The 27,308-nt window shown below is 49.6% G+C and overlaps 1 protein-coding gene across 1 annotated transcript in view; it reads right to left on the reverse strand.

Moving 5' to 3' along the window:
• Positions 1–1,605: 1,605 nt before the first annotated feature.
• LOC111154525 (pannexin 1) overlaps positions 1,606–27,308 on the reverse strand; it is a 51,485-nt gene continuing 25,782 nt past the window's right edge. Inside the window, exons 2-5 of the mRNA XM_022514182.1 lie at positions 20,141–20,277; positions 8,604–8,827; positions 6,700–7,358; positions 1,606–6,072 (exon numbers count right to left, since the gene is read on the reverse strand). Coding sequence (XP_022369890.1) covers positions 5,993–6,072; positions 6,700–7,358; positions 8,604–8,827; positions 20,141–20,277 — 1,100 coding nt within the window. The 3' untranslated portion in view covers positions 1,606–5,992. The remainder of the gene's footprint in view (positions 6,073–6,699; positions 7,359–8,603; positions 8,828–20,140; positions 20,278–27,308) is intronic.

Genomic DNA, 27,308 nt, shown 5'->3' on the forward strand with positions numbered 1-27,308 from the left:
GGTGATCCTATGCTCGATTTTTTGAGGCCCCGACCTACCTTTTTCCATAGTGGCTGCACGGTTTTACATTACCGTCAACACAGAGCTGATTTTTGACTAGAAGACGAGGGGGGTGGGGATAGGGAAAGGTGCCTGAGAGAGGGGAGAGGCCATCGAGGAGCAGTGTGCAGGGCTGCTTCTGAGGCGGGAGACTCGGGTACGGGACGAACCTGAAGCAGCGGGCAGGAGGCGGGGCCTTTTGTAGCAGAAACCACGAGTCTGTTCTTTATGCCAAAACCCGTGAAGAATCCTGAGGGCTTTAAGATGGTGGAGGTGAGGTAGGGAGGGTTGGCAGTATCAGAAGTCCTGACAGGGATGCAGAGGATGCTAAGATATGGTAAGACTGGAAGAGGAGTTCAGGAAAGAAGGGACCAGAGCCAGTAAGATAGGACTGGGAATGGAGCGAGGCCTCAGAAGGATGTTGAGGACGTTATGCTATAAAGCTCAGAGGCAGGGAGGCTGGGAATGAGGATAACTCCCTTGGGTGGCCCCAAGATTCCCCTGACGTTCATGCGCCAAGTGCAGGCGGGAGACCTGGGCCTTGCCTCTGGGTGGCACAATATGGCAAAGCTGAAGTGGTTCCGCAGACACAGTCAAGCTCCCTGAGCAGCTCATTTTGCGTTTATCCAAAGGGAGAGAATCCTGAGGGGCATGACTGAGGCAGGTATAAACTCTTAAAAGAAGGGCTGAGCCCTCCCTGAGGTGAGACACAACCCCTAGGGGCTTGATGGCAAGAGCAGTCATGTTGGAGAAACGCACACGGCAGAGGTGGGCAGCCTCCAGCCAGTGAGAAGCAGTCAGGACAGAAGGAAATGGGAGTTCTGCCCGCAACCTGAGGAGGTCTGGAAGTGGCTCCTCCCCCAGCTGAGCCTCCAGGGGAACAAGTAGCCTGTCTGCACTTCGGCTGCAGCCTTGTCAGACCCTGAGCGGGGCATCCGGCTCAGCCACGTCCGGACCCCTGGCCCAGAAAACTGTGAGTTGACACAGGGGAGTTGCTTTAAGGTGTTTAGGTTGCGGTGATTTGTTCTGGAATGAAGGAAACCGAGTGCCACTTCCAAGGTTCCTTGGGGTGCCGCCCTAGGAAACAGCTGGGAAGCAGGAGGGGGCGAGGAGGGCCGCAGCCGGTGTCGGCGGGTGACTTTAAGCCCGGCGCGGTACGGCCACTCTGGATGGCCCCGGATTTACCACCTACGGCAGTAAAACTGTGTTAAATGACCACACATAAGGGAGTCGGTCCCCCTCTTGAGAGAGGCAGGCAGGCCAACCTGTGTTTAGTGGCATACTGTCCCCGTTTCTTTCCCGCCAAGCCCGCGTGGACAATCCCTAATCAGAAAGCATGTGATTTTGGCTTTGGAAATTACAGAAGCTGCGGGCCCTTCATCAAAGGCTTTCTTCCCTTGGTTCCTGCCAGCTGGGTGGGAGCAAGTACCACGACACCTACTGAATTTTATGTATTCGGCGGAGAGGAAGGAGCCTTGAGCCTCATGACATTTCAGGTGTCGTCCTCTGTGACATCTGCCCCAAAGGGAAGGCAAGAAATAGGGCAAGACGCATTTTTCATTAGTGAGAGAAGTTTTATTGGGGTGGATGCAAGCCGTGCAGAACGAAAACATTGTTTCCACATTCTCTACAGACAGGGGCAGCCTTGGCTCCCTCCTTAAAGGGAAGTCAGAATGCAGAACTTGGACGGGTGACTTGTGGAAATCGAAAACGTCCTAGCAAGAACCACCGAACCTCAGAGCTTTCAAGACTCTTGTCCTTTTAAGGGTCATTTTCTAACACAGTGATCCGCTGTCATCCTTTGATCTTTGTGGAAGAGCTAGCAATTGTCCTTCCCGAATGACACAGCAGAAAAGAACCCATGTATTTTTCTTTAAAAGTTTGTGAAGATGTTTAGTCATTTGAAAGAACTTAAAGTACGCCTCGAGTACCTCTCCACAGAACTCCATGAGCCTGGAACAGTGGTGCTTTTAAAAAAGCCAACTTGTTAAAGAGGAACGGGTGGCATCAGCTTTTGTAGGGAACACTCGTGACCTGTCGAATTCTACAAGGCTTTTCCTCCTCTGGGGGCGGGGGCAGGGGAAAGCACTCACGGCATGAGAAACTATATTAACGTTCAAGAACTTGAGGAACAATCACGGATCAAACCACATGCTTTAAGTGACAAAGTGTTTTTGCAGCTAAGAAGAGAGCCCCCAAACACAATACATTTCATTTCAAGCAGGCCGAACAAACCAAGGGTGAATTAACATCTATTATGCTCCACAAAGGACACACCATCCTCTTTGCCAGTCCTTTTTCGGGGCTTCACATTACTTGTGAAAAATAGGGCCCTGGCCAACGATTGCCCTGAAGGGCCATTTTATCTCCGCGCCCTCATCTGAAACCCCAATCAACGCTAACTGCACATTTCCATCATCGTTCCTTTTCAAGAGGTTGTTCTGGGAAATGACGGAGATCGGGAGCATCAAAACTTCAATTTCACTAATCACGGCAGGGCAACGCTGCACTTGGACTGAACTTGGGAGAGCGGCCACAAGAAGCAGCTAAGAACCGTCACTGCTTATTTGTGGGGCTGTAGTCATTTTACACAAACATTCCCCTCTCCACAGGAGGCTGAGGGGTGTCCCCTCTCCTTTCCTATAGAGGGCTGTGTGCCTTTTCGAATCAAATCCCAGCTACCAACAAACTCGAGTTCTCATAACTGTGTGTGTGTTCAGCAAATATTTACAAAATGGCGATTACAGGCCAGCCGCTGGTTTAGCTCACATCACGAGATCAACAACGCCCATCCTCGCAGATATTCTATTGACCCGGGACTGACAATAAGCAAAATAAACCAATATGAACATATTTTTAAAAAGTGTGCAACACTTCGGCCGTGGGAGCGTCTGCCCAGCCATCTCCCGACCTTGGCTCATTCTTGGATAGGACACAGGCTCGGCTTCTACAGACGAAGCACGACCATGCAGTGAGATAGCCCACACAGCTGGAAGTTTCTAGCGTTTTCACAGCACAAAATAGGACAATGCACCATCCAAGTGTTAGGCTCACCGGCTCTCCATGCTGGAGAGGCTGAACAGGGTCAGGGGCAGCGGCCTGCTCACCCCCGGCCACTGTCATCCACCCGCCCGCTTAACTGGATGTTCACCCGGACTCTGAACAATGAGACCCACTCCTCAGAAGGTACAGCCCACTCAGAAGTGTGCAAACACAATTTCGCTACATGGACACAGAGCAGACGTTGCTGGAAGCAGCTCTCTGGGAGGCCAAAGGGGCCTCCGTTGTGCGCTGGGCGGACTGGTCTGCCCCTCGCCGTGTGCGCGCCTGAGGACGGTCCCTGGAGGTGCATTTAGTGTTGTGTGCGCGTCACAAGAGAGGGTCTGTGCCTTTTGGGGTTTGTCACTTCCTGGAAGTTTGCAGAAGGTCTACACTGGAAGTCTCTGCCTGTCCTGGGGGAAAAGCAAACAGGTGGCTGGATGCTGCTCCCAGGACGATCAGTTCCAGTCCCAGCTGGTGCCTTTCTAAGAAGATGCGAGCTGGAAACAAAGTCAGTAGCGCTGGGGTACCCAGTTAGGATCCGTCAGTCCCTTTGTAGAAAGCAAGGAATGACTCTTTACCCTCCGGAAAGGGAACCCTCAGAAGTCGTCCTTTAAGCCAGCAACTCCCAGGGGATGGAAGAGTTCACTTTCCTGGTAACGCTTTTCCCCACGCCGGACTGTAGGGCCGGGCATCCACCTTGGCCTCTTAGCTCTACAGTGGTCATTCACGGGTAACTTCATGGCCGCCGCAGGCTTGCCTCCCCTCTTCCCTGCAGAAGGCCAGTGGAGCTCTTCCTGTGCAAAACCACTCTGTTAGTGTTCTGTCCCAGCTTCACACCACAGGACCAGTGGCTGAAGAGCCTCTGGGAAAAACCAGAACTGGACTCTCAAGACCACCAGCTCCAGGAGACAGGAAAACAAGATGGCGTCTCCCGAGAACACAGAACAGCTGCTGGGAGCTTTCTGGAAGGGCCTTTCCTGTGGCTACTCCTTTGTACCTGCCTCTGCCTTTGCTGCCTTTGACTAGGCTTCTAAACTCCTCAAAGATGGGGAGCGGCCTTATTCGTCCTGTCCAACAGTCAGGGACGAGCATGACGAGCCTGGGACATCAGGACCTCCTGGGGCTCAGCGTGTCGCAACAGTGACAAGGAAGAGAAGGCAAGGACTCCAGCCCCACCAACCGTGACAAAAGGGTTACATGGCACAGGACTTAGAGAATTGCTGGTTTCCTGAAAAAATGGATCTATTTTACCACCTCAAAATACAAATTAGGGGCTGTCTGTAGAGGAGATGAAGCTTTTGCGGGGAAAAGAAGTACATCCTTGAAAAATAGCTCAGAAATCTTTTCAAATTATAAAAAGAAGCCAGTGTGGGGAGCTGTGATGAGCACTTGGACACGGTGATAGAAAAATGAAGGAAAGAGGAGTATTTAAGTTCCTGCAATTTCTAAGTCACACGAACTCAAAGGTAATAAATAGCACATAATAATTTAAAGCATGAATGCATCCTTGAGACTTGCCGTCGGCTTTCTATCTCAGATCCCATCACAGAAGTGCAACTAAAATCCACTTCTGTGAATATTCTGAAAAGAGAGTACAATATTCTCAGAATATTCTGAGTAGCTTATATAACTTTTGTTTTTCAAACACTAATTAGATTAAGTAAACAACACTTCCTAGGAGCCAAATGTAAACTTTGAGGTTCCTGAGGATTACTCACTTTAGTAATGTGTTAATTTCCTAAGAATAAAAACAGGTAGATCCACAAACGGAATTTTAAAGGGTTTTGTATAAAATGTAAACATAGTTTGGACCTATTTACATGGTTAGAACTGGGACAGGTTTTTATACACTCTGAATCGGCCTTAAATGTGTATGAAATGATGCTTGGGATATAGCTGTCTGTAACATTTATTCTTTCTCCATCAATGCTAGAACATCCTTCCCAAATGGCCTCCGTTCTGACATCACAGGATTCTACATTAAAATGGATTTTTAAAAGATGTGCTTAAAATACAGATAAAGTAAACCGCAAAGCTGGTCTGGTTCCAAGCACACCATATGGCCGATATCATTTATACGTTCTGACCGTAATAAGTGAAATGTCCCTTTATTTATTTATTTATTTTTTAAGCATTCTGTGTTCTGTTCATTTGTTTACCATCCTGTTTCGAGTCTTTTGATAACAGAGGGAGGACCTGCACAGAACCCCTTGGAAAATGGTTTGAAATAACCTGTTCTGTCTGCCCAGATCTCCCCACCAGGCTCTGTAACAAGCATCCTCTCCCATACAGAAGTCACAGTTCAATGTCATCGGGACTCTGCCTGGCTCACCACGTTTCCAGGGTGGAGTGCCATGATTTCGGTTTGCCGTGGCCGACGAGCAGTGGTGTGCACAGAGCCCTGGGGGACAGGAACCCACGCCAGCACTGTTCCCAGAGGAGGACTCCACCAACAGCAAGTCTGCGGCTGGCTGGTGAGTGTTTCTCTTGTGCAGCGGTCGTTAGGGGCACATAGGAGGTTCCCAGTAAAGCTGTATCCTGACAGGTGTTATCATTATTTCATATAACAAATCCAAAAGGCCTCCCGAAGTCCTTGCTGGTACCTAGTCTTACTGCACATCTTTCCAGAAAGGGGCTTCTTTGAGGCAAAAACAGGGCTCCGAGTCTTGCTCTGATGAGCCTTCCCACCTTCCAGGTGAAGGACTCACACATACACTTGCTGGGGCTGGCTCACCCCCATGGTGCTGCTCATTGGAAGTTCATGAACCATGCTCCTACAGCGTTCTGGGGGCCGTCATTTTCCTTAGGGACTCAGTAAGGCACACTCAGGAGGACCAGTGGGGAACCTGACAGCCGATACAAATCCCATGTCACAGAGGGCCATGGACCTCAAGGTCAAGGGGAAAAAAAATCAGCAAGAAGAATCGAGAAGTCTCTGTCGAGCATTCGTCTCTCCGTTATTTACTTTAATATCACTGGGTGCGCTCAAATCTGTAAAAACAGAAAACATTTATGACAAAAAGCAAGAACCGACAGCATGAATTACCTTCTCTTCTATCAATCCCGTGTTCTTTGCCTTACAAGGTTTTGCTTCTAAGCCACATTTCAGGGAACAGTGAAGTTAGGTCAGGGCTCCAGTTCAATCAACAAACTCTGTATCTTTTTTTTTTTTTTTTAAGATTTTATTTATTTATTTGACAGAGAGAGAGAGAGAGACCACAAGTAGGCAGAGAGGCAGGCAGAGAGAGGGGGAAGCAGGCCCACCGCCGAGCAGAGAGCCCAATGCGGGGCTCGATCCCAGGATCCTGAGATCATGACCCGAGCAGAAGGCAGAGGCTTAACCCACTGAGCCACCCAGGTGCCCCCAATCTCTGTATCTTTTGAGAGAGGTGGAGGACAACAGGCCGAGGCCCAGAAGTACGGGGACAAAGCCAGCAGCACAGGACAAGCGTACGCGAGAAGGACAGCACGGACGGATGCCTGGGGCAGAGACTGTGAGAGCATGACCAAGAAGCAAGGACAGTCTGGAGAAAGCACACTTTCCTCTGGAGATCTGGGGTGGCACCGATTCTTCCCCTCTGTCTCCTAGTACTGAGGCACCCCAAGAGCTCCCCCTACCTTTGAGCTCCATCATCGGGTCTCCCGGCTCCTCTGTCGTCATCTCCATGGGCTCCGGTTTCTTGCCATCCATGACATCCATCTTGATTGTGCCAAGGTTGGTCAGGAGGACCATCGGGTCGATGCCCTGGCCACTGGTTTTAATATTCTCCAGCACCTTCAGACACCTGTAGGACTTGAGCTCGCTTACATTCTCCTCCAAGAAGAGGTTGTAAAGACTCAGGTCGTTGTACGCCTCCGACTTGAAATGTAGGACATCGAAGGTGGGCAGAATCTCATACACCCTGAGAACATCTGTCTTCTGCCGGAATGGAACGAAGAGCGTGTAGATGACCACGGGGGCCAGTAGCACGTAAACCACGAGGTTGATGAGGCTGAGCAGCTGGAAGACGCCGACGGCGATGAGCTTGCACTGAAAGCGATCGGGGATGGTGCTGTCGTTCCTCAGGATCCCAGACTTGATGCTGCAGACAAACTCGTCGGACAGCGACGAGAAGCTGATGTAATAGCCCAGGTAGACGCTCGCAGACAGGACAATGGTGAGTGTCAGCAACCGGCAGCTGATGTACTTGATGGTCAAGTTCCTACAGTTCCTCTTTGTCTTCAGGTACTGCTCCACAATCGGGTACTTGAAGTGGCGCTCAGAGATCTCCCACAGGCTGAAAACAGTAACAACGAAGGAATAAAAAAAAAATTTAAACCTTCGCGAAGAGCAGATATCGAAGATGTAAATGCGCAGGACAGTATCACGCTAAAAACCTCAAACCCCTTTCCTCCCTCCCTGCTTCACCTATAACTTCGCTGGCGGATCAGGGAATATAATCGGGTCCAAGTAAGAAGACAAGCTACCACAGAACACTCTCCCCCTTAGTGTTTTAAAGAAGGTCTGGTTAAACAGGTTCCATTTGTAAATTCTTTTTTTTTTTTTTAAAGATTTTATTTATTTATTTGACAGACAGATCACAGGTAGGCAGAGAGGCAGGCAGAGAGAGGAAGGGAAGCAGGCTCCCCGCCGAGCAGAGAGCCCAATGCGGGGCTCGATCCCAGGACCCTGGGATCATGACCTGAGCCGAAGGCAGAGGCTTTAACCCACTGAGCCACCCAGGCGCCCCCCATTTGTAAATTCTTAAAATGCCGGGCATCTGGTAAACACTCCACATGGACCGTTCTTATTCTAGTGTTTCTAAATCTGATTTAGATCTTCTCAGGTGTGCACAATGAAGTAGACCTTCCCGCCCAGGCGAGGCTGTCCCAGGGACAGCTCCGTGGGTGTGGGGCTCAGATTCGGGCCCGCCGGCCTGGGTGGGGTCCCAGCTCTCTCGCGGAGATCTGGAAGCCAGTGTTTTTTATTTGTGGAAGAGGGAGGCAGAAAATCAATGCAGTTCGTTGTAATGTCGTTCTGAGGGTTGAGATAATGTACCCAGAGAAATCACAGTCTCTGGGATAGATAAAGTATTTTAAAAATGAGAGCTATTAACACAATTACCCTGTTGACAACAGCAACCAGAGAAAAATGTGAAAACACCAGACACTGCCTGCTCCTTCCCCCACTTCTCTCTCTCTGGTTCTCTAAGCTCAGCCGCCCCATAATCCTCCTCGCTTCTCCACTGGCGCCCGTGAGTAGCTGGTGCCATCCTGTTACCCAAGCCTTTCAGAACACAAGATGGCAGCATTCCCCTCAACAAGGGAAGGCGTCTGGATGTGAGGACAGGTGCTGGCGCGGGGAGGTGGGATGAGACTGGGGGCCAGCAAGCCTTCCTGGCTCCCACAGTGTGTCTGCCAGTGGATGACAACCCCCCCCCCCACCCCATCTACTACTGTGGGAACCCTAAGCCCAGATGGGCAGGAGGACTGAGACCTCATACCCCAAAGCCCGCCAAGATACTTGCTGGGGGCTGAGTTACCTTTGCCCCATGTTCTCCTGAGGGCCTGGAACTGGGCTGGTACCATCCCTCACGTCCTGATCACACACGCTCTTTGCGGCTTGAATTGCGCGGTTGTAAACTTTGTCAAGTTCTTCCATGATGAACTTCAAATCTGAGCAAAGATGAGGAGCAGCTACAAAACGCCAGAACAGGGAGGGCAGGTACAGGAGGATAGCCACCAGCAGCAGGATGTAGGGGAAAAACTGAAAAACAAGAGAGCCCGTCAGGGGACCCGCAGAGCCCTCACTTCTGGAACCTAAGGGTACAAGTGCTGCACGCCGTTTTCTCCTTTGGAGACCAATGTGCATGCCCACATCAAGCACGGATGGAAATCAGGCTCATTCCCTTGTAACTAAGTCTAAACTCACCTGCCCAGGTAAGTAACATCACTTTTTTTTTTTTTAATCCCCCTTCAACAGAGTTTGAAATAACTGGCAACTACACTAATCACAGAAGGAAACAAAAACCCAAAATGACTTCCATGTCCTTTAGAGTAATCCCTTAATAAAACCCCAGGTAAGGAACAGGTAAATGTCACAGCGGCCTCTGTTGGTTTTGGGGTGCTGTTTAATTTTCACTGCCAGGTTTTAGGAAGTCACTAATCTTAAAGCTCTCCCCCCTCCCCAATCTGGGAAAATGATGTGGAAATGCCAACTTCGCCCAAAATGGATGAGAAAAATCATGGCCTCAGTGATCCAGTAATCACACCATCAAACAGGGGCATAAGCAGTTAAAATTCCCAGAATGCAGGATGGACCGTCTGTGCCGGGACAGAGATGGGGACTGCCCAACACCCTCAGTGTGCACCTGAGCCATCTCAGGTCCAGACCAGCCAATCGCCATGGGCCACAGCCCCGCAGAGAGCATCTGGACATGGATGTACGTGAGAAAGAAACATGGGGGGAGTCTGGAGTCCAGGAAAGCAAAGAGCGCCCAGGAACCAGGGCTATCGGGAAAGCCTAAGAGCAGGCAAAGGAAGACCACGAACTACAGTTAGCACGGATCTGAATTCAAGTCCGTCTTTGTATCCTTGGGTGCTGAGGTCACTGAGCCTCTGACTCTCAGGCTCCCAATCTGTGAAACGGTCATGTAAGAGATGTATCATGAAGATTAAGTTAATTTGTGTTAACTGTTTAGCGTGCTGCCCAGGGTGTAAAATGCACAACACACCACCTAAAACCAACAGAAGGGCTACCTCGGGGACACATCATACCCTTGGTCCTCACAACGACCCTGCCAAGGCCTTTACTGATGGCTTCCCTTCACCAAGGGGAAGAAGAAGCCCAGAATGGTTCCTGGCCACAGAGTGCAAAGCCGGAGCTAGGGACAGAACAGGAAGCCGGACCTTTCTGAACCCAGAGCTGTGCCTTTTCCACAATATGCCATAGATTGTTTCACTTCTCTGGAAAACTTCTCCCCGTCTTTTGGACTGGTCTCTCCCGTCTCCTCAGAGGTGTAGCAGTGATGGCCTCGAGAGGACACAGATCTCCCAACCCATATGTCTGGGAGCAGTCAGCAGACTCAGCACTAGGCCTCTTGCCATCAAGTCAGATGTACAGAAAAGTTGCAAAGACCATACAGGGTGTTCTCGAATGACATGCATCTGGTGTTCCCACTGTCAACACTTTACATTTCCGTGGTCCACTTGTCAAGATGAAGAAGCCATCATTAACTCAATTTCAGACTTGCACTTGGATTTCTCCAGCAGTCCCATCATTGTCTTCTTTCTGCTCAAAGATCTGTCTGTTGATTTAGTTGTCATGTCTCCCTCATCTCCTTGGTTCTGTGATAGTTTCTCGGGTCTTTCCTTGTTTTTCATGCAGAATAGTATTTTTTCTAAAGATTTTAAGTAATCTCTACAGCCAATATAGGACTTGAACTCACAACCCCAAGATCAAGATCCGACAGCCTGCCACGCGGCCCAAGAATAGTATCTTTAAATGTATAAAGTAAAACCTAAAAGTTCACCAAAGAAGTGGATAATTGAGTTACCACAACATCAAAAAACAAATTTATGTGTGTTTGACATATGGTCTGACACCAACTTGAAGAGGTAAAGGTCTCTGTACCAGAATCACAGATACCACTGACATCAGAGATTATTGCCTGCACGATACGTATTTCTCGATGTTAAATTTTAGTTAGAGATGCATTTAAAAAAAAAAATTCAAGTTGTCACGTTTTCCTCTCCAGGGTCACAGCCTCCCTGACACATTCCTGGAGGCTACATAGCACCGAGGTCGCCTCACCAATGCTTCCACCTCCATTTGGGGTTCTGGCCTGGGATGGGCTTTCTCCAAACCATGAATGCAGTTTGCAGGGACCCACTGCACTGTGACACGCACAACAGGCTGCGATCTGGTGAACTCTGGCCATGTCACTCAGAGCTGGCTGTGGTGAGAAGCTCATATTCTAAAGGACGCCCATTTGCACTGTGCGCAACTACGTCGGTGCCGTTCCCAGAACAGAGAGCCAGGCGTTTTCTTGGGGAGCTGCAGGGAGGAGGCTATTTCTAATTTGGGGCTGTGGGATACTTTTACAAGTCTCTTTTGTCTCAAAGTTATTTGAATTGCAGAATTTTTACCTCAAGCTGTTCTTCTGGATGAAAAAGTGTTCACAGTCTGTGGCACTTTTTCCAATAGGCCCGTGCAGAGCAATAATTAGTACCGATGACTAGATCAGCATAGCTCACGGTAATTGGAAAAACGAGTGTTCAAAGCTATTACACATTGGGTGTTTGCTTTCTCCTCGGATACCCTGTTACCTTGATCACCTCTGCAAGGAATGCAGCTGAATAACGCCCCATTTCTCAGTTGTCTGCACAGTTAATCCTCTTGTTTTTCATCCAAAACAAAAATGTGACTTTCAGTGACTCAGCAACAAGGTGGAATTAAAATCAATTCAATTGAAAGAGGAATCCAAAAAAACATTAAAATCCTTTTATCCACATACAGAACATAGGAAAATTGCCAAATTTTAGGAGTGCACCTGCTGGATGGGAATGGCTTTGCTCGTGAGCTCCATCTGCTCCAAATGAGGTCTGAGACAACTCGGCATCTCTCAAAGTCACGGCTGTCATGTGAGCACTGAGCTCTTCCGTGACGGCGAAGCTTCTCAAAGCCCAGTAGAGCCAAACGGCAGCACAATTTCCAGTCTGTTTGCCTTCAAAGTTTCTTCAAAGTGTTGTTTCTGGAAGGGGTTACAGTTTGGACAGCAGAACTTCCAGATGGAAGGAAGCCTGGAGGGGCTCTAGTACAACCTCCTTCCACATTCCAATCCCCTCTACCTCGTGGAAGGTGAAGACGCGTCCACTTAGGCCCGAACAGCTCCTCCCCTGAAATGTACGTGGTCACGGCCGATGGCACTAAATGCACAGGGGTAAATCCATTTCAAATCATCCGGGCTGGGGGGAACCTGGCTGGCTCAGACAGTGGAGTGTGCCACGCTTGATCCCGGGGTTAGGAGTCTGAGCCCCACGTGGGAATGGAGATTACTTAAAAAAATAAAATCTTAGGGCACCTGGGTGGCTCAGTAGGTTAAAGCCTCTGCTTTCGGCTCAGGTCATGATCCCAGGGTCCTGGGATCGAGCCCCGCATTGGGCTCTCTGCTCAGTGGGGAGTCTGCTTCCCTTCTTCTCTCTCTGCCTGCCTCTCTGCCTACCTGTGATCTCTGTTTGTCAAATAAATAAATAAAATCTTAAAAAAAAATAAAATCTTAAACAAAAAACCCATCTGGGCTGGCAGCTGGGCCAGGTAGGAATACCAGCTAATAATTAAATGATCAAAACATTAAAGCGACAGGCACTAAATATGTTGGTCCTTAAGTACTGAGCAACGAGAAGTGTCCTTGGGAAGGTCAAGGAAGGCTTTACAAAGAGATGACACCTGAACTAGGTCTTCAAGGACAGTAAGGCAACGTGAATATACAAGAATGCCGTTCATATATTAAGACTCCACTCAAATCTCCCCTTTTTTGTGGCCTTTTGGACACACTCTTTCCGCTACACCGAATTCTCTCTCCTTTTCCGCCCAGTGAATTCCTACCCATCCAGGGCACCAAAGCAAACAAGCAAGCCCAGGATGAGGACACAGTAAGAGCGGAGGCTGGAAAGACGCACTGGGTTGAAGGGTGCCCCCTTCACCGCCAAAACATACACCCAGAACCTCAGAACGTGACCTTGTTGGGAAATACGCCAGCTTGCCGGTCACCACCAGAAACGAGAAAAGAGGCACACAGTTCTCTCCCTGAGCCCCCAAGAAGGAACCCGCCATGCTGACACCTTCATTTCCAACTCCTGGCCTCCAAAAATAGCGAATGAATTTGTTGTGCCAAGCCATAAAGGGGGTGGTGGTGATTTGTTACAGCCGCCCTAGGAGCTCATTTCAGGCGGAAGCAGGAACTAAATTACGAAGCCCTTGGCTTCCCACATTACAGGCGATGGGAAGTCACCAGTGCAGAGCGTGGTGAAAACCTCCTTGAGAGATTCCTACAAGCTGTGGAGAAGGGAACCCACTGGAGAGGAGGGAGACAAGGCAGGAGGTCATGGCGGCAGAGCTGTGGGGAGGGCTATGCGCTGCACTGAGGCAGCAGCGGTGGGGAGAAGGGGGAGAGCGAGGCAAGAGACACAGACGGCGAGAAGCAGAGGCTGCAGTGCCCAAATGGAAGGGATGGATGGAGAAGGGAAGAACAGAGGCTAATTCGGGGTTTCTAGCTTATGCAAGGGTGTGGGTAGTACCATTAGCTGAAGCGAAGAAACAAGGAACGGATTCCAAACAGAGGGGAGTGAGGTGGGAGGCGGACTGGAGATGATGAGAAATTGTGAACGTAAGACACCCATACTCAAGAACTCACATTCTAGCGGAGATGTGCTGTAGGCAGCTGAAAATAAAGGCGGAAAATCCAGCTGATCTTAAGAGTTCAGGACTGTGTAGCACACAGAGATGGTCGGAGCCAAGAATGCCTGAGCTCATCCAAGGAGAATGCATGGGAGGGGCTGAGACGGGTGGGGAGGGATGAGGGATCCTGACGTGAGGGCAGGGCAAAAAGAGAACCCCAGGGTGCCTGGGTGGCTCAGTCATTAAGTGTCTGCCTTCAGCTCAGGTCATGATCCCAGGGTCCTGGGATGGAGGGGAGCCTGCTTCTCCCTCTCCCTCTGCCTACTATTCTCCACTTGTGGTCACTCTCTCTCTGGCAGTCAAATAAATAAAATCTTTTAAAAAAATAAAAATAGACGAATGGATAAGGAAGATGTGGTCCATATACACTATGGAGTATTATGCCTCCATCAGAAATGATGAATACCCAACTTTTGTAGCAACATGGACGGGACTGGAAGAGATTATGCTGAGTGAAATAAGTCAAGCAGAGAGAGTCAATTATCATATGGTTTCACTTATTTGTGGCACGTAACAAATAGCATGGAGGACAAGGAGAGATGGAGAGGAGAAGGGAGTTGAGGGAAACTGGAAGGGTAGGTGAACCATGAGAGACTATGGACTCTGAAAAACAACCTGAGGGTCTTGAAGGGGCAGGGGGTGGGAGGTTGGGGGAACAAGGTGGTGGGTATTGGAGAGGGCACGGATTGCATGGAGCACTGGGTATGGTGCAAAAACAATGAATACTGTTACGCTGAAAAAAAAAAATGAAAAAAAAAATACAGAAGATGTCTCCTTTTGGCCTCATGCTGTTCAGACCATAACTTGCTTTAAACATAATCCCAGATTTGGGAAGTCTCAAGTGAAGGGCTACACAGAAAGGCTACTGCATCCATGAGCAGCTTAGAGGACAGAGAAGAAAGGCGGGTACTCCATCCTACTCTGCACTCAAGGGAAGACACCCAGGGTAGCAGGCTTCATGACTCAGGACATTGGGGGAGGGTCCTGGCACAAGGAGAGACCTAGAGAAGAGAGGACGGTAAGGTAAGCATTTACGTGTGGAAGCAGAAAGAGAGTCCTGAAGGCAGAATTAGAACCAAGTGACGAGGAAGCAAGGACAAACATTCCGGAAGATCTATACGAAAATGGAACAAACTGTTTGGGAAGCAGGGAGTTAGTTCCCTTCCAGCGAATCATCTGGGAGGGCTTTAGAATTCTCCATCAGGGGTGGGCAAAGGTTCTCCTGTGAACGGCCAGACAGTAAATGTCTGCGAGCCACAGGAGCCCTGGTGCGCACGTGAGAGGAGACGCAGGGAACATGTAAAGGAACGGGCGTGGCCTCGCGCCAAGAAAATTATTCGCAGAAATAGTTGATGGTTTGGTGGAAGCACGTACGTCTGAGTCTGTCCATCCCTTGCTCTGGATCCTTGCTTGTCCGAGCGTGGTCCACAGAGCACAACTGCAGGTTCACCTGCAGGGCCCGCCAGACCTACGGAGCCGGAGCCTACATCTCCACAAGGTCCCAGATGACTAAAGAGCACACACAATTTGTGAAACCTGGGTCCAGGTGAGTGGTACCCACCCGGAAGCCCAAGGCGAACCAGCAGCATCAGCACCTTCTGGGATATTTAAGAAGACCAGATTCCTGGCCCTCCCGATCCAGGATTTTCACAAACCCCTGCCCCTCGAGGGTAATGCTAAGGTATGGAAACCTCTGGTCTGGGAGTCTCCGTGGATCCCTCCAAACTAAGTTTTACTAAATCCACTTAAATAAAGATTTGTCCGTTCTATTAATTTTATTTTCTTATTCTGCAGCTTTTTTGTTTCAGTCAAAACCTTGATTTCCTGTTTCAGAAAAGAAAAAGCTTGCCTAGCGCTGCCTACATCAAGCTCTTGAACAAAGAACAGAATGCTAAAAGAAAAAAAAAAAGGCCCATTATCAAAGAGTCCTTGAGCACCACCTGCCGGTGCCCCTGACTGCACACACATTTCTACAAAAGCCATTCCTTGGAGCTACTGGAAGCTGGAGTGAGTGGAGGAGGAAAAGGAAGGGAAGCGTGAAGAAGTAGCTGGGGGGAACCACGGCATTCCTTATACTGGGACCACAAACTCCACGTGGATGTACACTTAAATATTCCAGTGGTTAATTTCTTTGGGGGGAGTTTGGGCGCCCTGGGGGTAGGTCTAGTGTCGGCCCTGACTTGATGTTCCCATAAACCGTGGGCCTCCAGCGCCCTACCCCTGGCCTTCATTCTCCCAGAGAATGAAGCCTGAGCAGGCCCTAGGAGCTGCTTCATTTCCCCACCCTCCGCCTGCAACAGACGTGTTCTGAGCCCCTGCCACATGAGACTCGGGAACCTGTGAGCTTAGCAAAATATCCCTTCAGTAGAATTCGGGCGAGTATGTGCTACCTCCCACGGTTGTTCCGGGAACAGCACAGGCTGCTCTGGGAATGCACAACAGAGACCAGAGTGCGGGGCAGCTCATGTTCTGCTCGGCCAGCGCCCCGTTTTTGGGATCTGCCCGCCTGGAGGCACGTAATGCAGTCTGCTGTCCATGAAGTGGCCTCAGGGCCTGAGTCCTGGAGGCTTCGTGTTGACCCCCCCAGGCCCTGAAATTGACTGGACTTGGGAACAACCCTCAGTCTGGAGGTTCAGAGGAAGCTTCCAGGCAGACAGAGTAACACATTAGGAGGTGGCTGGATTAGAGGGGAGGGAGCTTTTGGGGGTCGGATCTGGAGCTCCGGAGAGGCGGGGGTTGCCAATGAAGACACGGGTACTGATGGCAGAGGGGAGGAAGCCGAGACAGACGCCAGGTGGGATGATCCAGGGAAGTGGGTGGCATGCCAATGGGAGGGGCCTAGGATAGAGGCCCGGAGGAGTCCCAACTTCTCAGTGATGGGCAAAGGAGAAGCAGTCCGCCAAGGAGACCCTGCCCTAAGAGTCCGGAGCATTTCTGCAGAATGAGGGAGGGCATGGTCCGCTAAGAGCAGTCAGGTGGGATAAGCCCCAGGAGGCAGGCATTTACGTGGCATCACAGGGTTGCTGGGGACGTGGGGAGAGCGCTGTAGATGACAGATGTGCCAAAATGAACTCAGAGTGCGGCGGCCATGGGAGTGGAGGACACGTGGAAACGGGTTAAGTCCTTGGGGAGCGGACAGAGGGTGGTGCGTCACAGGCATCATCCGGGAGGACAGAGCTCCCGTGGGATGGAAAGGTCTGTGAGCCACCTCCGGAGCTGTGAACGGCTGAGGACTGACTGGGCGCATGACAGAGGGGGAGGTGGGGATGACACAGCCAGATGCCCAGAACAGCTGGGAGCTGGGCTTCTGCGTAAAGGAAGCCCAGCTAGGGTAAGGAGTGAAGCCATGAGAGAAGACACACACCTTCGTGCCTGTCCCAAATCAAGAGGCCCCCCTCTGCGCCACTCTGCTGCCAGAAAATCCTTTCTGTGTGGAGCTGAGGCTCACCAGGTGAGCCTGGGGGCAGCATGCAGACTTCTGAAGCCACACTGGGCAATCAGGAGTCCGCCGAATGCAGAGAGGCCGAAAGAAAACGACCGGGAAGAACTCTGGAAACTTGGGGTGGAATCCAACAGCCCCGCGTCCGGTGTGTGCTTGCAAGACTGGTGGGCAGGGGCTCAGGCAGATGCCCGTCCACCCGTGTCTGCGCAGCATTCACGGCAAGAGCTGGGAGGCAGAAGCCACCCAGGGGCCCCCGGGGGGGAGGCAGGGACACACAAGATGTGGTCAACACACGTGATGGAGTCTGACTCAGCCTTAGAAAGGGAGGGAGTTCTGGTCATGCGACAGGTGAGAAGGGTCGTGAAAACGTTATGCAGAGTGAGATAAGCCAGACGTCAAAGGATACATCTCCTACGACTGCAGCTACAGGAGGGGCCTGGAAGAGCAGACAGCAGGACGGTGGGGGCTGGGAGTTTCAGTTTGGGAAGGCGAGAAGAGTCAGACAGATCTTGGCAATGAGCGTACTTCACGCCGCACAGCTGCACACCTGAGAATGGCTAGGAAGGTAAATTTCACGCGGTGTGTACTTTGTCACCACTAAACAAAAACACCAGAAGAGGAAATCAGCGTGGAAACAAGGCAGCTGGCATCGCGCAGTCTGGACGGGCCAATACCATACGTAGATGTGCGCGTCTGCCCTCAGTTTCGGCTCCTCCGGCCTGGCTGCAGCCCTAGCTTCTGCGACAACCTGCATCAGTCCCCAGGGCTGCTGTGACCAGGGCCCACACGCTGGGCAGTTTAAACCATGCTTTCCCTCTGAGTCTGGGTGGCTGCATGTCTAAAACCAAGATGTGGGCAGGTCCGGGCTCCCGCCGGTGCTGTGAGCAGAGCGCCCTTTCCGCCTCGTGCACGGTGTGGCCCAGCTGTTCTGCTGGAGCCTCTGTGTCACACGCCGTCTTGTCCCCAGCATCTCAGATCTCCTCCCTCTGTGTCTGCAAACAGATTTCCCTCTGTTATGAAGGCACCAGTCACAGAGGACAGTCACCTGTCCCAGCTCTGGCAGGACCTCACCTTAACTAATTCCACTTGCAATAACCCTGTTCCCACAAAAGGTCCCATCCGAGGGGTACAGGTGTTAGGACATCAATACATCTTTTAAGGGATACAATTCAACACGCAACACCACCCAAATGAAGATGCGGTATTCTTGAACATTGGCTATTTTTTTTACCGACTCCTGAAATTACACGTGAAAACCTGGACAAGGATTTGAGGCTCTGGATGAAGTTAGCTGCCTCTGGAGAAGATTTATTTCTGCTGCTGGCTGGTGGGCAGACTAGAGGCACTGACGATCCCCCTATCTCCTCATTCCATCAGTACTGAAATGATTCAAGTCAGGACTCTAGTCTCCATGAGGGCTGGTCTAATTCAAGATCATCCCTTACTCCCCAAGTACTGACTTTTGAGCCTGGGGTATTGTCCAGGGTCCTTCCAACTTGGCTGGTCCCACCTCTAATTTCTGCCCCCAGCCCTGTGAATCTGGAAAGATCTCTCTGCCCAACTTCCATCCAAATAAGCTGGACTACCACCACCAGAAAGAGAGCTGCTCAGCCTCTCACTGGCACTGGAGACAGAAGGCTTGGCTGCCCCCACTGCTGTATATGGTTTCTGCCTCTCTACTGCAGGGGCAGGGGACAGCCAGGGACCTGACTCTAGTCTTAGAGCTGGCAAGTAGTCCCGAGTCCCCGGCTTGCTCTCTCTAGGTGCCCTTCACCTTACACTGCAGCAAAATCTTTGAGTTTCTTCCTGCTCTAAAAGTTTCACAGTCTCTACATCCCTGCCAGCACTTACACCAGACAAGCCAGATTATACACTCTTCTGTGGCTCCGTTAATGCCCAGCCCAGTGACAAATTACAACCTCCCTTCTCCCAAGAGCATCACAACAAAGGGACCTAAGCCATAACTGCATGGGTTTCACTTGCAAACAAGGCTGTTCAGCTTCTCGAACTATGCCCATTCATATTGTTATTGGCTGGCCTGGCTACTACACGTGCAGAGCTGACGGGGACCCAACGGATGCCAAGGCTAAAAGTCCAGGAGAGAAGCCCAACCCCAGAGAAGAAAGGAGTCATTGTAAGGCATCACTGTGCCTAAGAGCATGCAATAAATAAACAGGGGAAGAGGCCTGAGTCATAGTAAAGGACTTAAACTGCTCATTTTTAGAAAGAAGGATGCTGTGTGTTCAACAACAGGTCAAGGCTGGAGAGGGCCAAACACCAGCCCGTGGCTTTTCAGGAAGTACAAGGGCGGGCTTTCCTCAATGGAGGAGGAGAGCAGAAGGAACACACATCTTCTATTTGTTTTCACAATGGACAAAAGACCAGTGATTGAAAATAATGACAGGCAAACGCATGATCCTACTTCTGTATGCACAGAGAAGACCTAATGCAGCCACTCCCTTACACAGAGAATGTTCTCCTGCACAAACCCACAGACTCCGGCTCAAGTTCCCCACGGCCCATCCTCTATGTACCTGTCTCCCCTGTCTCCACTGCTCCCCCAACACGGAGCTCCTGTCTGTACCTCTTTTCTGCAGGATGCCGGTGTCTCCCATGTAGTGTGCCTCCCTGTCCTTGCGGTATCTGGACCCATCAGAGAGCAGAGCAATCTATCCCGAAGGCTGTGTTGCAGCCAACACCCCTGGAGGGAGTCCTCACCAGGCTTCCCAACATTCCAGCAGAACACACTAGCTGTACGTCAGCCCTTACTTTTGCCAGGAGACCCTGCTAGCAGTGAAAAGGCACCAGCCAAAGCGAGATGCGAGTGCTAGCTCTGCCCCGTCTAACACTGCCCACCCAGGCTCCACTGGGAGCCTACTCTGCATCAGACACCACTGGGCAGTAAGGGGAGAAAGGGGACTAAGACATAAGAGATGTCCCCTGGGACAGAGCTAAAATCCAAAGAGTGCCCCTGCGTCCTCAGCTGCTAGTGAGGGTGCTGGACCAGGTCATCTCTGAGGTCTCTCTTGACTTGAAAGCACTTTGGCTGTCTGATCCGTGGGATGGTGCTACGGGCTGGCCACAGTCTCTGTGTGGCCGTGGACAAGCGTGGCCTCTCGGGGGCCCCCTTCCCACATCGACAGAGCAAACAGGTGAGACTCGCACGTATCCGCAGTTACCTTATGCAGCCAAAGCGGAAGGCTTCCGGAATCACCTTGCAGGGAACCCTGCTGAACAGCAGCCCAGCAGTAGGAATCCACAAAGGCAGCCTGCCTCCAGGAGAAGGAGCTTGGGGAGAAACAGCTTATCTGGGTACCTGAGAAGCAAAAACAGATGGTGCCAAATAAATGTGAGTGCAGGGTCTGGACCCGCCCCTCCACCCCCAGCCCTCCCTCCTGTGTTAGCGGAGTCACACAGCGCCATGCCAGGCAAAGGTTACAAAGAAAATCCGGCGCCGAGGTTTACACTTGGGCTGAGTATCTGAGAGATTTTCGGCTGACATGAGTCGTGAGGGCAGCTTGAGCTCTGCTGGGGAAGGCTCTGGAAAGAAGTGAAACCACCATATAAAAAAGAAAAAATGGCCAAGAAAAGAACCAGGGCCCAAAGCGTTGCAGGGAGACATGTACAGGACTGCTTGAATGCACGTGAGGACTGAGAGAAGAGAGGGGTGATGGGGCAGGGGGAGGGGGAGGAGGGTCGGTCAGAAAATTGGACTAGCGGAGGAGTCCTTCAGAACAGAGAAGTCAGGGCTTCGAGCCTGACGAAGGGAAGGCCAAAGGAGCGTCTGCTGATGGGTCACTGGAGGGCAAATCAGGAGTTTTCTGTCTCCTCCATGGAAAACGGTGGCATAGGCGAAAGCACAGCCTGAGTGGGAGTGCGCAGCCCCGCAGACAGGGGGACGGATGCGGGGGGGGGGGGGCGAGAGAGATGTGGGGAGCAGGTGCACAAGGCAGGTGCGGGGACCCGCAACTCAGGCCCAGAGCAGCTGCGCCATCTTACACTCCCTGCACGGCCAGAGAGATGCCAAGTGCTTGGGCTCTGCTGCTGGTTCTATTCAAACCCAGCCCTGCCAATCACAGCTGGGTGACCTCAGGTCGCTTCGCCTTCCCAAGCCAAGGCTCCCCAAACAGACGCTGGCCTTGATGCCTGCATTCTCCATAAGCGGCCTGGTTCCCAGGAGTTGCTCAGTAAGCATTACGTTCTTCTGTATGAAGTAACTAGCAAGTGCTCTTATTGCTTGAAAAGTGGGGGGACACCCACTCGAGACAGAGGGGAAAGGGACGGTAGGAAGGCACCTGGGTGGACTTCCCTTGTCTCTGGGACAGAAAAAGCCCCAAAGAGTCACCTCGCTCTGGGGAGGGGGAGGGCTTTATACTTGTGGCAGGAGAGGGTAGTAAGGGGGGGGGGCTGTTGTCCAGGGAGCAGAGTCTGATGGTGGAGGAGGTACAATGGACCCAGAGCAGTTCCCCTTCATCGGGGACTTCTGTGCCCGGAGACATTAAGAAAGGACTTCTTAGGGGGCGCTTGGGTGGCTCAGTTGTTCAGTGTCTGCTTTCAGCTCAGGTCATGATCCTGGTCCTGGGATCAAGCCCCACATCCGGCTCCCTGCTCTGTGGGAAGCCTGCTTTCTCCTCTCCCACTCCCCCTGCTTGTGTTCCCTCTCTGTCTCTCTCTCTCTGTCAAATAAATAAACAAAATCTTTAAAAAAAGAAAAGAAAAGAAAGGACTTCTTGGCAAGAGCCCTTAGGGGAGATGGCTGTGAAAATTCACACACCATCTGAAAGTGTCTGACAATTGGGTACGTTTTTGCCAGCTGGGAATGGCTTAGACATGAGTTGGGGGTAGGTCCTAGATTTCCAGGACCTTTTAATTCTCATATCGCATTGAACTTGAGTTCTTGCATTTTATAAAAATAGACTAGCTGGAACAGCGCAGAACCATGGGGCTGACTTCACAAAGCTCTTGTGTTAGCATGACTTCGCTAAATGCTGCCCGCGCAGTCCTACCCACCGAGGCTGACCGAGCCCAGTGGCAGACACAGGGAGGCAGCCCCGGGGTTATAAATGGGATGGGCAACTGGCCCAGAGAAGAGTGTCCAAGTGCTTGCTCATGAAAATGGGCTGTGCTAGTAAGAGTTCAGGAAAATCTGTCCGTCCCATGTATCCATTAGATACAGTCCTTGCTGTGCGCATAGCCAACATGTCGTAACATTCTTTCTACAGGAGAGTGTGCAGCAAGTCCTATCTTGGGACTTCCCAAACCTACCCCAATGTGCTGGCAGAAAACGCCAAAGCATAAATAACTGAACTGTTTATACCAAGGCTTTTGCAAAAGAGGAAGAAAGAGAACATAACTGAGTCTAGAGAGACAGAAATTATGGCGGTGCTGAGCTCAAAAGTAAACGTTCTTCGTCTGCAATGGAAGGTCAGAAGAAAACACAACAGACAGCCAATATTCACGGGACACTCAGCAGCCCTTAACTCACTGCCTCCTTTCAACCTCACACTGAATCAGAGAGGGAGGGAGAACACGATGCCTTCTCTTCCTTTCGCCCTCGATTCAAAGTCACCCCTACCCGAGCTAGTGACTGGTGATGGCAGAGTTTTAATCCCTGTCTCTTAAGTCCTCCCCTCTAGGCCAGTTGCTCCATCGAGGGCACACTGGGGAGGTCCCGGACCCAGCGTCTGCAGGAAACGAGGTGGTTTGGGAAAGGGGTCCCTCCAAGTGAGCAGGAGGGGCAGAACTTTCTGGGAAGACTCAAGGACAAATCCAGGAAAGGAAACAGATCAAGCCCTGAGGGGTATTTCTGGGCCAGCGGTCAGAAACAAAGGAAGCCCAGAGCCAGGCAGCAGCTGGAGCCAAACTGATGGGAGTAACTGGAAGGGCAGAGCAAGAGGGCCTGGGCTTGCAGGCCCTGCAGCTCTGCCTGGCCGCGGGCAGCAGACCAGCCTGGCTTCCGGGCACACACCTGCCAGGTGCTCAGCGGCCGCCGGAGCCTAGGACGCCGGGAGCTGGAGCGTCCTGACTCATCTCTCCAGACGTACTTCCACCACCTTCATCTCACTGAGTCTTCAAAATCATACATAGGCACCTAAGTATGGTGCTTTGTATATTTTCTACTGTGTCTAGTACAGAAAGCTTCTGGGTCCAAAAGAAAAAATAAAAAAGGGCACTGAACCAAATTAATTCACCAGGTCTCTGTTTTCCACACCCAAGACTGTTTCTTTCTTTCTTTTATTTAAGAGAGGGAGGTGGGGTGGGAGGAGCAGAGGGAGAGGGAGAGAGAGCACCCAAGCAGGCCCCATGCCCGGTGAAGAGCCTGACGTGGGGCTGGAGCTCATGACCCCGAGACCATGACTGGAGCCAAAATCCAGAGTCGGACGCTTAACCAACTGAGCCACCCATGCACCCCCCAAACCCAGCTTTTTAAAAAGAACCCACCAAGGCTAACATTACCCAAGACGGGCATAATCAAGTGTTATCTCGTCAATGAGTTCTGAGCCCCAAGGCACTACCCATCCCTGCTAGAAAGAGCAGAATGAATGGTTTTTCCCTTCGGGGCCCAACAAATTAGACAGAGGCCCCATCAGTGCACAACACCCTCCCTAAATGGACAGGGAGAATAGCTCATACCTAGCAACCTCTGGTCCAAGACGGGTGACCACAACACCGCACAGTCAAAGGGAACCCGTGACCAAGCTGGCAAGCCGCAGACGGAACCTACGTGGCTGCTTTCATTCATTCAAGCACTGATGGCGTAAAGAACAGAACAGAAAACAGGTTGCTAAGTGCAGAAGCAGAAGGAGAAAAGGAAGCTGGACGCAGACCCTGGCCCCACAGAACCATGGAGCCAGATTACACCCAGAAGAAAAGACTGGAGAACTAAGCAGCAGGCTGAGTGGTTCTTCTCCTGTGGGGGAGAAGCCAGAAAGTCTACACCACGGGAATGAAGGGCTTGTATAAAGCTGGTGTGAAACCTGACGACTGTCCAGTGAATAAAATTCCCATGACCTGGATACCAGGGCAAAAAAGGCACGAAAAGAACTCAATGTTCCAGGAAAGATGCAAAGTAGGACTCCATATATCTACATGTTATTTTCTTTTAAAACTTTTGACATCTGAGATTAACTCAAATATGCAGAAGATTACAGAAAATAACAGGAGCGTATGTGATATGGTGAGTGCTGTGAAATGTGTAAGCCTGACGATTCACAGACCTATACCCCTGGGGTAAATAATACATTATATGTTCATAAAAATCTAAAAAAAATAATAATAGGCACCCAGGAATTTAAAGCAATATGAACATTTTGCTGTATTTACCCTGTTTTCTTTTTTCTTTTAATTTTTTATAAACATATATTTTTATCCCCAGGGGTACAGGTCTGTGAATCGCCAGGTTTACACACTTCACAGCACTCACCATAGCACATACCCTCCCCAATGTCCATAATCCCACCCCCCCCTCCCAACCCCCCTCCCCCCATTAACTCTCAGTTTGTTTTGTGAGATTAAGAGTCACTTATGGTTTGTCTCCCTCCCAATCCCATCTTGTTTCATTTATTCTTCTCTTACCCCCTTAACCCCCCATGTTGCATCTCCTCTCCCTCATATCAGGGAGATCATATGATAGTTGTCTTTCTCCGATTGACTTATTTCACTAAGCATGATACCCTCTAGTTCCAACCACGTCGTCGCAAATGGCAAGATTTCATTTCTTTTGATGGCTGCATAGTATTCCATTGTGTATATATACCACATCTTCTTTATCCATTCGTCTGTTGATGGACATCTAGGTTCTTTCCATAGTTTGGCTATTGTAGACATTGCTGCTATAAACATTCGGGTGCACGTGCCCCTTCGGATCACTACGTTTGTATCTTTAGGGTAAATACCCAGCAGTGCAATTGCTGGGTCATAGGGTAGTTCTATTTTCAACATTTTGAGGAACCTCCATGCTGTTTTCCAGAGTGGTTGCACCAGCTTGCATTCCCACCAACAGTGTAGGAGGGTTCCCCTTTCTCCATATCCTCGCCAGCTCTGTCATTTCCTGACTTGTTCATTTTAGCCATTCTGACTGGTGTGAGGTGATATCTCATTGTGGTTTTGATTTGTATTTCCCTGATGCCGAGTGATGTGGAGCACTTTTTCATGTGTCCGTTGGCCATCTGGATGTCTTCTTTGCAGAAATGTCTGTTCATGTCCTCTGCCCATTTCTTGATTGGATTATTTGTTCTTTGGATGTTGAGTTTGCTAAGTACTTTATAGATTTTGGACACTAGCCCTTTATCTGATATGTCATTTGCAAATATCTTCTCCCATTCTGTCAGTTGTCTTTTGGTTTTGTTAGCTGTTTCCTTTGCTGTGCAAAAACTTTTGATCTTGATAAAATCCCAATAGTTCATTTTTGCCCTTGCTTCCCTTGCCTTTGGCGATGTTCCTAGGAAGATGTTGCTGCGGCTGAGGTCAAAGAGGTTGCTGCCTGTGTTCTCCTCAAGGATTTTGATGGATTCCTTTCTCACATTGAGATCCTTCATCCATTTTGAGTCTATTTTCGTGTGTGGTGTAAGGAAATGATCCAATTTCATTTTTCTGCATGTGGCTGTCCAATTTTCCCAACACCATTTGTTGAAGAGGCTGTCTTTTTTCCATTGGATATTCTTTCCTGCTTTGTCGAAGATTAGTTGACCATAGAGTTGAGGGTCTATTTCTGGGCTCTCTATTCTGTTCCATTGATCTATGTATCTGTTTTTGTGCCAGTACCATGCTGTCTTGATGATGACAGCTTTGTAATTGAGCTTGAAGTCTGGAATTGTGATGCCACCAACTTTGGCTTTCTTTTTCAATATTCCTTTGGCTATTCGAGGTCTTTTCTGGTTCCATATAAATTTTAGGATTATTTGTTCCATTTCTTTGAAAAAAAATGGATGGTACTTTGATAGGAATTGCATTAAATGTGTAGATTGCTTTAGGTAGCATAGACATTTTCACAATATTTATTCTTCCAATCCAGGAGCATGGAACATTTTTCCATTTCTTTGTGTCTTCCTCAATTTCTTTCATGAGTACTTTATAGTTTTCTGTGTATAGATTCTTAGTCTCTTTGGTTAGGTTTATTCCTAGGTATCTTATAGTTTTGGGTGCAATTGTAAATGGGATTGACTCCTTAATTTCTCTTTCTTCTGTCTTGTTGTTGGTGTAGAGAAATGCAACTGATTTCTGTGCATTGATTTTATATCCTGACACTTTACTGAATTCCTGTACAAGTTCTAGCAGTTTTGGAGTGGAGTCTTTTGGGTTTTCCACATATAGTATCATATCATCTGCGAAGAGTGATAGTTTGACTTCTTCTTTGCCAATTTGGATGCCTTTATTTCCTTTTGTTGTCTGATTGCTGAGGCTAGGACTTCTAGTACTATGTTGAATAGCAGTGGTGATAATGGACATCCCTGCCGTGTTCCTGACCTTAGCGGAAAAGCTTTCAGTTTTTCTCCATTGAGAATGATATTTGTGGTGGGTTTTTCATAGATGGCTTTGATAATATTGAGGTATGTGCCCTCTATCCCTACACTTTGAAGAGTTTTGATCAGGAAGGGATGCTGTACTTTGTCAAATGCTTTTTCAGCATCTATGGAGAGTATCATATGGTTCTTGTTCTTTATTAATGTGTTGTATCACATTGATTGATTTGCGGATGTTGAACCAACCTTGCAGCCCTGGAATAAATCCCACTTGGTCGTGGTGAATAATCCTTTTAAGGTACTGTTGAATCCTATTGGCTAGTATTTTGGCGAGAATTTTTGCATCTGTGTTCATCAAGGATATTGGTCTGTAGTTCTCTTTTTTGATGGGATCCTTGTCTGGTTTTGGGATCAAGGTGATGCTGGCCTCATAAAATGAGTTTGGAAGTTTTCCTTCCATTTCTATTTTTTGGAACAGTTTCAGGAGAATAGGAATTAGTTCTTCTTTAAATGTTTGGTAGAATTCCCCCGGGGAAGCAGTCTGGTCCTGGGCTTTTGTTTGTTTGGAGATTTTTGATGACTGTTTCAATCTCCTTACTGGTTATGGGTCTGTTCAGGCTTTCTATTTCTTCCTGGTTCAGTTGTGGTAGTTGCTTAACCAACTGAGCCACCCAGGCGTCCCGAACCGTTGTGTTTTCATTATCATTTGTTTCCATGAATTTTTTCAATTCTTCTTTAATTTCCTGGTTGACCCATTCATTCTTTAGAAGGATGCTGTTTAGTCTCCATGTATTTGGGTTCTTTCCAAATTTCCTCTTGTGACTGAGTTCTAGCTTCAAAGCATTGTGGTCTGAAAATATGCAGGGAATAATTCCAATCTTTTGAT

This window comes from Enhydra lutris, unplaced genomic scaffold (genome assembly GCF_002288905.1).
Source record: "Enhydra lutris kenyoni isolate GAN:26980312 unplaced genomic scaffold, ASM228890v2 scaffoldscaffold37, whole genome shotgun sequence".
Classification (NCBI taxonomy): Eukaryota; Metazoa; Chordata; class Mammalia; order Carnivora; family Mustelidae; genus Enhydra; species Enhydra lutris.